At 45.6% G+C, this 14,316-nt stretch overlaps 1 protein-coding gene across 3 annotated transcripts in view; it reads left to right on the forward strand.

Moving 5' to 3' along the window:
- Positions 1–14,316, forward strand: part of LOC147111214 (tubulin tyrosine ligase 3-like) — a 74,720-nt gene that overhangs the window by 47,670 nt on the left and 12,734 nt on the right. For all 3 annotated transcript variants that reach the window (XM_086001873.1, XM_086001874.1, XM_086001875.1), the window contains 3 exons: positions 177–302; positions 7,117–7,306; positions 10,838–10,986. In XM_086001873.1, the coding sequence (XP_085857999.1) occupies positions 177–302; positions 7,117–7,306; positions 10,838–10,986 (465 nt within the window). The remainder of the gene's footprint in view (positions 1–176; positions 303–7,116; positions 7,307–10,837; positions 10,987–14,316) is intronic.

A 14,316-nucleotide genomic window follows, 5' to 3' on the forward strand; every position in this document is an offset into this window, starting at 1 on the left:
GTATGATGCATTACATCTTCAGACAATGTTTTTGGTGTCTAGAAAACTCCCAATTATGCATTACAGAGTTTCACCAAAGAGAGTGTTATGACTGGTTGCTTTTTGTTTGTCCTTGTTTTTATTTGTCCCTACTCCACAAATGGGCTACCTTAATCATTATCCTTCATTATCTTCAGAGGATTTCAGAATGACAGCAGCCCGAAGCATTCTGAAGTGGGTGGTGGAACTGAAGAAGAAGAGTGACAGTTCTCAAAATGGGCATGATCGGAGAGACATGACAGCAAGATCTTCTGTGCTGGAAGGTAGTAGAGAAAGGGAGCCCCAGGACTCCCTTACAAAATATTGAAGAGAAAGGGACCATTTGGTTCATGATGACACAGGTACAAGAGAAGTGAAATTCCTAAGTTCACTGTAATATGAGGCCGAGGAGAAAGGGAGCCCCAGGTTCACTATGATACAAGGTAGTACAGCAAGACTTACTTTCACAGGAGAAAAGATGAATGGTGTGTTGGAAGAAATAAGTTTGGTGGCCTTTTTAGTTCCATACTTTCTTATATTCTCCATTCTGATAACCGTAATGGCCCTAAGTAAAATGCATTTGGGCAACCTCAATCCAGTTCCTCTGGGCTGAGTGCACAGTACAAAGACTACACATAATTTGCCATAAATTTTAAAACTCAATCAAAGAGGCTATGAGGGTGGTTGGTGTGAAAAACTAAAATGTTAGCCCACTGGAGTTGCTCTTCTGAGATTGGGGCAAAGGCACATTTTGGTGGAGCAGTGTAGACACAGTTTTATCCTATATCTAATCTAGAAGTGATTGATTCTGATATGGGGTGCATAAAGTGTCAAAATATTCCCTTTTCCAGCAATGATTTATCCAGGCAGAAGTCTTTGGAGTCTGGGAACTGCCCATGAATTGTGACATCAATATCCCATCAGTTGGATTATTTAAGTTGAAATAATTAAGCCAATGTCACAGGCTTAAACACAGCACATACCAGAGATAATTTGTTTTTAAATTTTGTGTACTTTGGCGTGACTTTTCATTTGTACATATAATTTCTGGAGGCTCAGAGGTACAAGAAGCAGCAAGTCGCTCAAGGAGCCCAGATGACAGTGAGATGTGGCACAACATGTCCTCGACAGTATTATGAGTACCACGAAACTCAGCTTAGCAAATGATAATATACATTGGAATTTCTGCACGAGAAGATTTGCAGGCAGCTTATAAATCTTTGAAACTACTGGGATTTGTTGGGGGGGTGTCTCTTGTGCTCATCAAGGTGTGGGATACCCATGCTGAGCATATTGTTTTAACTTTTTGCCCCTTTTCTATTATCCTTTCATTTTGTTGTGCAATATTATCTATAAACATCAATGTTGAGATTATAAAATTAGATTAGACAAGGACTGGATGTGCCAAAAATATAAATTATGACCTGTTAGATGTGTATATCTCATGTGTATATATATATTAAAAGACATCTTTTGGGGGTAATCCAGTCCAAAAATTGGTGGCTGTGCCTTTAGCTGCCTAGGTCCTAAGCTCTGGAATTCCCTCCCTAAATCTCTCTGCCTCTCTACTTCTCTTTACTCCTTTAAGATGTTCCTTAAAACCTACCTCTTTGACCAAGCTTTTCGTCATCTGCCCTAATATCTCCTTATAACTTCCTCTAAGGTTCCCCCCTGCCTTAGCCCTGAACTCACATCTTTCTCCAGTTTCTCTCCAATCTCCCCTCATGACCCCTCTGCACTCATCTTGTCCACGTGACCCACTTCCTGCTCCCTCGAACCTATTCCCACTAAACTTCTGAACACCCAGCTTCCGTTTCTGGCTCCCATGTTAACTGATATTGTTAACAGCTCTCTCTCCTCAGGTACGGCCCCCCTTTCCTTCAAATCTGCCGTCATCACCTCTCCTCAAAAAAAAATCCCTTGACCCCTCCGTCCTTGCAAACTACCACCCCATCGCCAACCTCCCTTTCCTCTCAAGTCTTTGAACGTGTTGTCACCTCCCGGTTCCATGCCCATCTTTCCTGGAACTCCATGTTTGAATCCCTCCAATCAGGTTTCCGCCCCTGCCACAGTACCAAAACGGCTATTATCAAAGTCACAAATGACATCCTGACTTTGAGGTAAATCGCCGATCCTTCATCATCACTGGGTCAAAATCCTGGAACTCCCTACCTAACAGCACTATGGGAGTACCTTCACCACACGGACTGCAGCGGTTCAAGAAGATGGCTCACCACCACCTTCTCGAGGGCAATTAGGGATGGGCAATAAATGCTGGCCTTGCCAGCGACGCCCACATTCCATAAAAACGAATTTAAAAAAAATCCTATGTGACTGTGACAAAGGTAAACTATCCCTCCTCATCCTTCTCGACCTGTCTGCAGCCTTTGACACAGTTGACCACTCCATCCTCCTCCAACGCCTCTCCACCAGCTGGGTGGGACTGCACTCGCCTGGTTCCATTCTTATCTATCTAATCATAGCCAGAGAATCACCTGCAACGGCTTCTCTTTCCGCTCCCGCATCATTACCTCTGGTGTCCCCCAAGAAGCTATCCTTGGCCCCCTCCTATTTCTCACATATCATCCGAAAACACAGCGTCAGTTTCCACATGTACACTGACGGCACCCAGCTCTACCTCACTAACACTTCTCTCCACCCCTCCACGGTCTCTAAAGTCTGACATCCAGTACTGAATGAGCAGAAATTTCCTCCAATTAAATATTGGGAAGGCCGAAGCCATTGTTTTTGGTCCCCGCCACGAACTCCATTCCCTAGCCACCGACTCTATCCCTTTCCCTAGCATCTGTCTGAGGCTGAACCAGACTGTTCACAACCTTGGTGTCATATTTGACCCTGAAATGAACTTCCGACCACATATCCGTGCCATAACTAAGACCACCTATTTCCACCTCTGACCCAGCAACGATGAAGGAACAGCGATCTATTTCCAAGTCAGGATGGTTTGTAACTTGGAAGGGAACTTGCAGGTGATAGTGTCCCCATGCGTGTACTGCCCTTCTCCTCCTAGGTGGTAGAGGTCCAGGTTTGGGAGGTGCTGCTGAAGAAGCCTTGGCGAGTTGCTGCAGTGCATCTTGTAGATGGTACACACTGCAGCCACGGTGTGCTGATAGTGAAGGGAGTGAATGTTTAAGGTGGTGGATGGGGTGTCGATCAAGAGGGCTGCTTTGCCCTGGATGGTGTCAAACTTCTTGAGTGTTGTTGGAGCTGCACTCATCCAGGCAAGTGGAGAGTATTCCATCACACTCTTGACTTGTGTCTTGTAGATGGTGGAAAGGCTTTGGAGAGTCAGGAGGTGAGACACTCAGCACAGAATACCCAGCCTCTGACCTGCTCTTGTAGCCACAGTATTTATGTGGTTGGTCCAGTTAAGTTTCTGGTCAATGGTGATCCACAGGATATTGATGGTGGGGGACTCAGTGATGGTAATGCCGTTGAATGTCAAGGGGCAGTGGTTAGACCCTCTCTTGTTGCAGATAGTCATTGCCTGGCACTTGTGTGGCGTGAATGTTACTTGCCACTTAACAGCCCAAGCCTGAATGTTGTCCAGGTCTTGCTGCATGTGGGCATGGACTGCTTCATTATCTAGGGAGTTGTGAATAGAACTGAACACTGTGCAGTCATCAGCGAACATCCCCACTTCTGACCTTATGATGGAGGAAGGTCATTGACGAAATAGATGAAGATGGTTGGGCCTAGGACACTGCCCTGAGGAACTCCTGCCCTGAGGAACTCCTGCAGCGATGTCCTGGGGCTGAGATGATTGACCTCTAATAACCACAATCATCTTCCTTTGTGCTAGGTATGACTCCAGCCAGTGGAGAGTTTTCCCCCTGATTTCCATTGACTTCAATTTTACTAGGGCAATCACACTCACCTCACCTCTGGAATTCAGCTCCTTTGTCCATGTTTGGATCAAGGCTCTAATGAGGTCTGGAGCTGAGTGGTCCTGGCGGAACCCAAACTGAGCATCAGTGAATAGGTTATTCTTGAGCAAATGCCGCTTGATAGCACAGTCGATGACACCTTCCATCACTTTACTGATGGTTGAGAGTAGACTGATGGGGAGGGTAATTGGCCGGGTTGGATTTGTCCTGCTTTTTGTCGACAGGACATACCTGGGAAGTTTTCCACATTGTTGGATAGATGCCAGTGTTGTAGCTGTACTGGAACAGCTTGGCTAGAGGCGCGACTAATTCTGAAGCGCAAGTCCTAAGCACAACCGCTGGGATGTTGTTGGGGCCCATAGCCTTTGCTGTATCCAGTGCGCTCAGCCATTTCTTGATATCACGTGGAGTGAATCGAATTGGCTGAAGACTGGTTTCTGTGATGGTGGGGACGTCAGGAGGGGGGCCGATATGGATCATCCACTCAGCACTTCTGGCTGAAGATGGTTGCAAACACTTCAGCCTTGTCTTTTGCAATCACATGCTGGGCTCTATCATTATTGAGGATGGGGATATACACAGAGCCTCCTCCTCCCGTTAGTTGTTTAATTATCCACCACCATTCACAACTGGATGTGGCAGAAAGGCAGAGCTTTGATCTGATCCGTTGATTGTGGGATTGCTTAGCTTTGTTTATAGCATGGTGCTTTTGCTATTTAGCATGCATGTAGTCCTGTGTTGCAGTTTCCCCAGGTTGGCACCTCATATTTAGGTACGCCTGGTACTGCTCCTGGCATGCTCTTCTGCATGCCATCTCGGCCACCTCCTGAGGTCCCCACCATCACAGATGCCAGTCTTCAGCCAATTCGATTCACTCCATGTGATAAAGAAATGGCTGAGCACACTTGATACGGAAAAGGCTTGGGGCCCCAACAACATCCAGTGCTCCAGAACTAGCCGTGCCTCCAGCCAAGCTGTTCCAGTACAGCTACAACACTGGCATCTACCTGACAAAGTGGAAAAGTGCCAAGGTATATCCTTTTTAAAAATTCATTCCAGGGATGTGGGCGTCGCGGGCAAGGCCAGCATTTATTGCCCATTCCTAATTGCCCTCGAGAAGGTGGTGGTGAGCCCCCTTCTTGAACCGCTGCAGTCCATCTGGTGAAGTTACTCCCACAGTGTTGTTAAGGAGGGAGTTCCAGGATTTTGACCCAGCGACGATGAAGGAATGGCAATATATTTCCAAGTCAGGATGATGTGTAACTTGGAGGGGAACTTGGAGGTGATGGTGTTCCCATGCACCTGTTGCACCTGTTGCTCTTGTCCTTCTAGGTGGTAGAGGTCGCGAGTTTAGGAGGTGCTGTTGAAGAAGACTTGGCGAGTTGCTGCAGTACATCTTGTAGATGGTACACACTGCAGCCACATTGTGCTGCTGGTGGAGGGAATGAATGTTTAAGGTGATGGATGGGGTGCCAATCAAGCAGGCTGCTTTATCCTGGATGTTGTTGAGCTTCTTGAGTGTTGTTGGAGCTGCACTCATCCAGGCGAGTGGCGAGTATTCCATTCGCAATTCCTCAGATTATGAGACTGTCCATGCCTGCATGCAGCAAGACCTAGATGACATTCAAGCTGGGGCTGATAAGTGGCAATTAACATTCGCGCCGCACAAATGCCAGGCAATGACTATCTCCAACAAGAGAGAGTCGAACCATTTCCCCTTGACTTTCAACAGCATTCCCATTGCCGATGCCCCCACCATCAACATCCTGAGGGTCACCGTTAACCAGAAACATAACTGGACTAGCCACATGAATACTTTGGCTACAAGAGCAGGTCAGAGGCTGGGTATTCTGCAGCGAGTGTCTCACCTCCTGACTCCCCAAAGCCTATCCACAACCTACAAGGCACAAGTCAGGAGTGTGATGGATTACTCTCCACTTGCCTGGATGAGTGCAGCTCCAACAACACTCGAGAAGCTTGGCACCATCGAGGACAAAGCAGTCTGCTTGATCGGTACCGTGGCTGCAGTGTGTACCATCTACAAGATGCACTGCAGCAACTCACCAAGGCTTCTTCAACAGCACCTCCCAAACCCGCGACCTCTACCACCTGGAAGGACAAGGGCAGCAGGCGCATGGGAACACCATCACCTCCAAGTTCCCCTCCAAGTATCACACCATCCTGACTTGAACATATATCGCCATTCCTTCATCGTTGCTCAGTCAAAATCCTGGAACTCCCTACCTAACAGCACTGTGGGAATACCTTCACCTCATGGACTGCAGCGGTTCAAGAAGGCGGCTCACCATCACTTCTTTTTTCTATTCGTTCACGGGATGTGGGCGTCACTGGCAAGGCCAGCATTTATTGCCCATCCCTAATTGCCCTTGAGAAGGTGGTGGTGAGCCGCCGCCTTAAACCGCTGCAGTCCGTGAGGTGAAGCTACTTCGATAGTGCTGTTAGGGAGAGGGTTCCAGGATTTTGACCCACTGATAATGGAGGAATGCCGATATATTTCCAAGTCAGGATGGATTGTGACTTGGAGGGGAACTTAGAGGTGATGGTATTCCCATGTGCCTGCTGTCCTTGTCCTTCTAGGTGGTAGAGATTGCGGGTTTAGGAGATGCTGTCGAAGAAGCCTTGGCGAGTTACTGCAGTGCATCTTATAGATGGTACTTTCTAAGAACAACTAGGGATAGGCAATAAATGCTGGCATTGCCAGTGATGCCCACATCCATGAGTGAATATTTTTTTAAATTTGTGCTGAGTTAACTGTTCTCACACAAGGCAGTGTAATTGGTATCAGCTTCTCTCGGTTAGGAAGAAAAATCAGCTAAGGGTTCCACTTCTGATTGCCAGCCACTGATCCCCTGCTGGAAGTTCACTTACAAGGATGTTTCATAAGCAGAGGATCAGGCCTCTGAGGTGCCTGTCACAGCCAAATTGCCTGATGACTAACTGTATAGGCCACACAAGAATGGCTACTTTAATGAGGTATCACAGGGCCTTGGTGCCTATAGAACTGTTCCCCAGCAAAGAGTTAAAGCCTTCATGAGGGAAGGAGGTAGAGAAAGTGGCAGTAAAAGGGGGGAAAAAAACAAAACTACTTTTAGATAACCGTGGGTATAATTATCAAACTGGTGGGTCACAGCCAATAACACACAGAAGACATGTTTTGTCTTTTTCTCAGCTTTTCGTGGGCAGACTCAAAAGAAGGGTGGTGTTGTTCCAGTTCAGCTGGTCGAGACGGCTCTCCGCGCCTGTGAGGAGTATTTAAACGTCATGGACCACAAGGATATTGATGTGAGTCTAGATACACCCCCAGCAGTAACAGAAAGGTGCTGGGAAGAGACCATCCAGCAGTACTACAAGGTCATTCAGTAAGTACTACTGGTTCACCCAGCAGTATCATTGTGTGAGAAACATTCACTCCCATATCCCATAAATTCATTTCTTAACACTGATGTTATTTTCCAGCGATTTCATACTGACTTTGGAAGTCCCTGTTGCTTCTATTGGAATGCACTTTGTAAAAAGAGATTGGCAGCACAGAATCGCAATGTACCAATCTTACCACACTAACATGGATGATTTGATCCAGACATGGAATCTCAGTACAGTACACTATTGCTATCACAAGCATCTATCTAGTGTACTATTCCTATCACTCTTGTTACATATATCTTTGGGATGTACCATTCCCAATAAATAGGGAAATTAATCCAAGCATGAAATGCCAAAATACCATTCCCATTCTATTATAGAAGATTTGATCTAAGAGCACAGAATCTAAATTACTACCCTCTATCATTCCTATTGTATACAGGGTTTGATCCAAGCATGGCATCCCAAGGTACCACGTTACTTCTGTTACATAGTCCAGGGCCACAGAATCTTAATATGCTTTTCCTATCATTCCTATTACCAAGGGGTATGATCCACTTACAAATTGATAATGCATCATTTTATTTCCTGTTTTTACTGCTCAAAAGTTAAAATTTATGTTGAAATATCTTCTAAATAGTTAAAGCCATCTCAAATTATAATAAAATGATTAATTGTTGAAATAAGCTACTCTAATATACTTAACTCACTGTTTTGTAATTCACTTAAAATGGAAAACAAAACCTAATTAATTTTCTCTTTTTCCTCATCCCCTTGTTGAAGTCTCCTTGTGGATGAGGGGGCAGGCTGGAGACTTGCTTCCAGATCTCCGCTCATGCCAGCTATATTTAGGCTTTAGAATGTGTGTCAGAGCGTTTCAGGGAGACCTGCCTTCCATCTTCCCATTCCGCCTGCGAGGAAATACCTGGTCTCCAGTCAGCCCTTCCTCATAACAATAAGGTTGAGAATGGGAATTCATCCACAATGGCATGCTTGAGATTTGGAATTCACTGTATGCAGAACTGTAAAAATAAGTCAAAGAAATTCTGTTTTTAACACTAATGAAAAAATATATTCACTGGAGTATCACCATCCCTGCTAACAACAAAAATGTAGTTCATCTTAGATATGTTTCAGCTCCTTTAATGGGGTCATTAACTTCCACTTGGAAAAGAGTCAGACATAATTTTGCCAAATGATGATCAACCCTGCAGTTGTTTATTAAATGTGTCACAAAAGATTTTAGTAAGGATCCCACCATGAACCTGACCCAGTTTGCTGGGTTGTGGGTCATTTGGTATACATGGCAGCTTCCTGGCGAGATTCCTGCCGGCAGGGAGGAGCCTGCCAATGGAAAATCAGAGCAGTGGTAAAGCATGGCCACTGCTGCAGCACCTGAAGAGGTGAAATCCACATAAAGGGACCACAGGACCACAAATAATGGTTGAGTACATTGACTGAAGGCCTTGGTCAAAGGCCAGGCCTTCACCTGGTAAGTGATTGGAGGAAGAAGAGGACTCAAGTACACCTTTCCCTCCATTTGATGCATGTGGGGCCATTCCCTCTGCTGCCCCCTGCCTACCACCACCAGTGTGCCTGGCCGTTCTGGGGAGTGGCGGGAACAGGGGTTGACCTGAGGGGAATGGGCCGGGATTCCAAGTCCCAGCCCGCAGCATCTGAATGCGGCAGATGGGGAAAAAGCAGCCAGCAGCAGTCTTAGCAGGGGCGGGAGGAGGGAAATTCAGGTCAGGGGTCAGGGTGGTGAGGCAGCAGTAGGCCTCACCATACAATTTTGCCCCCGTTTCCATTAGTATACCTCACAGTTATAGGTGGGATAGTAAATTCAAATCTAGCCAATGTTTAGATGCTGTTAGCCAGCCCATGCTCATGATGATTGCCTCCACAATTAAACATGGGTCAACTAAAATGCGGAGTAACTAAATGCTGCTTGGAGATGCACATGGTCACAGCACCAGCTGTCAGACATAATGGGGGTAATTTTAACTCCTAAACATGAGTTGGTTTGGGTCAGATGGGAAGTTAAAATGAAAAAACTTTCAAACCCAAACCCAACCTGCCTCAAACCCGCCCACTTACGGTTTTAACGGAGGCAGGACCAGGGCAGGTGACCAACCCGCTCTCAGGAGGCGGGTTCCTCAATTAAATATTCGAATGAGGCTGCGTGCCTAAGATTTTTTTCTCTGTTCCAGCTTTGACACTGGCCGGCTGGGTTTCCCGGCCCTCGGGAAACCCGGCAGCTGAAGGGAGGCGAGGACTGCTGGATGGAACAGGTAAGTGCCTTTCCAGCACTGCTGTGGTCCAGGAAGAGCAAGAGTGCTTTTCCCGGATCGACAAACCTGTTAACCTCCCCAGTGATCAGACCATCCCTGCCCTGTGGTCTGATGTCCTCTCGACCCCCACATGTCCTCCACAGCCCCTGCTGCGATCTCCTCTTCTCTCCCCTCCTCTTCACCCAGGTGACCATATTGACCACCTTGTACATTCTACAGTATTTTTAGACATATTGGCGCCCCTCCTCCCCAGATCTCTCCAGCCCCCCCCCCCAATCGATGTCCCCCACCCCCTGCCCCCACCATCCCCGATCTCTCCCTCCCCCCCCCCCCTTTCTCTCCCTGGCTGCAGCCTGGTGCTGTAGACCTACCCGCCCAGCAGACAGCCAGCGTCTCAATCTGAAACAGATTCCAAAAATGGTAATCTTCCGGGTTTTGCGGCCGCTAAACTGCACCCCCACCCCCCGCTGCCTCCCCGCCTCCCTGTAAATAGCTTTATTCCTCTAACTTGCAGTGAGTAACATGGTGATAAGGAGGACAGCACAGCTAATGGAAGTTACAATTTGATTTGAGTTTCTGTTTTAATTCTGAAGCATTGGTGAAGGGCCAATGCATACAGTGCAGGACACAATCAGGTTTGAAATGAGTAGGGAAGAAATCAAGATAATCATGTAAGTAGTGGTCTGGTGATGTTAAATGGGTTTCAGAAGCATGAAGATTGCAGGAGGAAGGGAAGACTAAGGGAATTAAAAAGTGTGCGACAGTTTTGGGGCCTAGGAAAAGAATGAGTTAGTGTAGGAGATGATGTTGATGATCTTAACACATTGAGGCTTCAGGGAGGAGGAAGAGCATTAAGACGTCCTCTAACTCACTCCCATATATTAATAATTAAGTGGTATAAAATAAACTTTTCCCAACATAACAGACATGTTGATCCAAGCATGGAATCTCAATGTGCCATTCCTATTACTAAAAACCCGGCAATAGAGTTTTTCTGAATGTTTGTAAACATGAAGTCTTCAAAATATGCAATTGATAAAACATTATGTTCCATCATTGTATATAAACTTTGATCCAGGAATAAGCTTCTGATAAAACAGTTTCTAATTGCTTCCAGGATGTTCTCAATCTAAAAGCATCAAATTCTGTAGTCCGCCTTGTCACGGTAAAAGTCTGCCTCAGTTGGTTTGTGGAAGCTGTATTTTTGTCTGGAATTGTCATGTGTCTTTGTCTCAGTGAGGGAGCAACAATTCAGAATTGGAATATCTATGCCGCGTTGTGTGAAAATATGCTGCAGCAGCTACAGGAGGCGAATTCACAGCTGAAGATGGAAGGAATGCATAACATCTGGATTGTGAAACCGGGAGCCCAGTCTCGGGGTAGAGGTATGGGAACAGAGTCAGAGATCCAAAGTGACCTGCAACCATGATTGCTTGAAACAAAGCTATAAAATCTAGTTTTGTGTCTCTTCTATTCTAAGGGGAGAGGGAGCATAAATTACTGACACACCCCGTGTATTAAGAAGGGTCCACATTACTAATATACCCTCAGTATGGTCTTTGTATGGGAGAGTCAACATTACTGATACATCCTCTGTGTTTCCCTTGTACAGGGAGGGGTTTACAATACCGATACACCTTGTTACCTTTTGGGCTTTTTCTTAGCATGCTAAGGCGTTCATGGCTAGATGGTAGGTTCCATAAGCAAACCAGATTCCTTATGAATTGAAACTTGCATTTCATTCATCATCATGTGCAGGATAGTGGGCCCAGATTTAATGAATCCCTAATTGCAGTATATTGTTCACTGGAGAATATGCAGATTTCGCGCCGCACACTCTCATCAGTTTCAAAGGCAGAAAATAACATATCACCAAACCAGTGCATACAGACTTAAACTGTTTGGTCAAATTTATTTATACATAAAATAATATAAGAAGCAATAAGACACACGGAGGGATTAAAAATACAATAACCAGACTTGCTTGCTTTCTTTCTTTCTTTCTTGCACAATAGATGAACTCTTTCAAAGCCAAGAGAAAGTCTGAAACTTTGTAGTTCTTTGTAATAGCTTTTGCGTGCCAGTCTCCAATGGAAGTTACATGGGAGATGATTTCCCCACAGAGTTCCTCTTAGCTCACTGATGTATAGAGCAAAGCAGGGAACACCAGACCCAAGAGTCTGTGGATTTTCAATGTGCCTTTTTTGATGCTGTAAAACCATGAGCTAATAATCTAGGAAACGACCATCTTCTCAGTATAATGACTCTTGGCACCCAATAATTGATTAAATTACATTCCAGCTCTGCCCCATCGCCCTAGGAGGAATAAAAGTAACAGCTCCAATTAGAATACAGTGAGTTCTCTGGCAGTGAGTTAGACGATGATTTACCATATAGCCACTGAGCAATGGAATTTCTCATGCAGAGCCTAAGCCATTTTTTAAAATTTGGCTTTACCCTGACACTCTTTTATAAAAAAAAAAAAAAATCATATCAAATGAAGATGTTTTCTGTCATGCACCCTGTCACAAATCGCTACTTCTACAAGAAGTACTACTGAACGGCCAGCTGAGGGCGCTGCCCGAGGAGTATAAATACTAGGGCGTGGGCCCACCTTGGCCAGAGACAGTCTGGAAACAGGAAGCTAGTGACTACTAACTAGACCTCCATGTTTTGTTACAAGTCGATTAAAGCCTTGCTTTATGTACAACCAAGAGCGTAGTGAGTCTTTATTACGTCACACCCCTCAAGGTGTCCCTTATGGAAGGTTCCACACTACTGATACACCCTCTGTGTTTTCCTTGTATGTGGAAGGGTTTACGTTACTTTAGTGTGTCCCTTGTATAGAGGTAGAATCAAGATTACTGATACTATCCTTCAGTGTGTCCCTGTTTTGGAAGATGGTTGTTTTTCAGACCAGAGGGAAGTATACAGTGGTGTTCCCCAGGGGTTGGTATTAGGACGACTGCTCTTTTAGATATATATTAATGACTTGGGCCTGGCTCAGTGGGTAGCACACTCACCTCTGAGTCAGAAGGTTGTGGGTTCAAGTCCCACTCCAGGGACTTGAGCACATAAATCTAGGCTGACACTCCAGTGCAGTACTGAGGGAGTGCTGCACTGTCGGAGATGCCATCTTTCGGATGAACCGTTAAACCAAGGCCCTGTCTGCTCTCTCAGGTGGACGTAAAAGATCCCATGGCACTAATTTGAAGAAGAGCAGGGGAGTTATCCCCAGTGTCCTGGCCAATGTTTATCCCTCAACCAACATCACTAAAACAGATTATCTGGTCATTATCACATTGCTGTTTGTGGGAGCTTGCTATGCGCAAATTGGCTGCTGCATTTCCAAGATTACAACAGTGACTACACTCCAAAAGTAGTTCATTGGCTGTAAAGCGCTTTGAGACGTCTGGTGGTCGTGAAAGGCGCTCTATAAATGCAAGTCTTTTTTTCTTTTGGGTATACAGTGTATAACTTCAAAATTTGCAGATGACACAAATCTAGGAAATGCAGTAAACAATGAGGAGGTTAGTAACAGATTCAGGAGGACATAGACATACTGCTGAAATGGGCAGACACATGGCAGATGAAATTTAACACAGAGTGTGTAGTGATACATTTTGGTAGGAAGAATGAGGAGAGGCAATGTAAACTAAATGGTACAATTTTAAAGGGTTGCAGGAACTGAGAGACCGGGAGTGTATGCACACAAATCTTTGAAGGTGGCAGGACAAGTTGAGATGGCTGTAAAAATGCATATGGGATCCTTGGCTTTATAACTAAAGGCACGGAGTACAAAAGCAAGGAATTTATGCTAAACCTTTATAAAACACTGGTTAGGCTTCAAATGGAGCATTGGACTGGATATTAGCTCAGAGGAGGGGGTTGTTTTGAGGTTAAATTCAGCAGGACCTGATTAACATGTTTTGTCTCCATTTCCCGGCTACAGCCAGCCAGAGATCGGAGGGGGGGGAGATCGGAAGGACCTCGGGTGGGGTGGGGAGATCAGAAAGGTTGGGGTGTATCCAGTCACGGGGGGTGGGTGAAGCAGGTAAACTGGATCCAGCAGGTAAGTTGAAAGGAACTTACCTCCTTTATTCAGCAGACCTCACTTCCCTTTAGCCGACGGGTTTCCTGAGGCCCGGGAAACCCGGCCAACCAAGTTAAATTTAAAATAATGGTTCATTCTGAGGCATGCAGCCTCATTATAATATTTAAATGACCAGCCCGCCTCTTGCGAGCGGGTTGGTTGGTCGCCCCCATCCCGTCTCCGTTAAAACTGGAAGTGGGCGGGTTGGACCCGGTTTCAGATTTTTTTTACATGTCACCCGACCCAAACCCACCCATTTTTGGGGTTAAAATTCCCCACATTGTTTTCAATTCTGGGCACCTCTCTTTACTAAGGACGTCAAGTCTTTGGAGAGGGTGCAGAAGAGAATTACTAGAATGGTATGTGTGAGAGACTGGGGAAGTTGGGGTTGTTCTCCTCAGAGCAGCGAAGGTTAAGAGATTCGATAGAGGTGTTCAAAACCATGATAGAGTAAATAAGGAGAAATTGTTTCCAGTGACAGATGGGTCGGTAACCAGAGGACACAGAGTTAAGGTGATTGACAAAAGAACCAGAGGCAACATGAGGGCATTTTTTTATCATGAGTTGTTGTGATCTGGAATGCACTACCTGAAAGGGTGGTGGAAGCAGATTCAATAGTAAC

This window comes from Somniosus microcephalus, chromosome 11 (genome assembly GCF_052327205.1).
Source record: "Somniosus microcephalus isolate GS21.2 chromosome 11, FLI_Smic_1.0, whole genome shotgun sequence".
Lineage (NCBI taxonomy): Eukaryota > Metazoa > Chordata > Chondrichthyes > Squaliformes > Somniosidae > Somniosus > Somniosus microcephalus.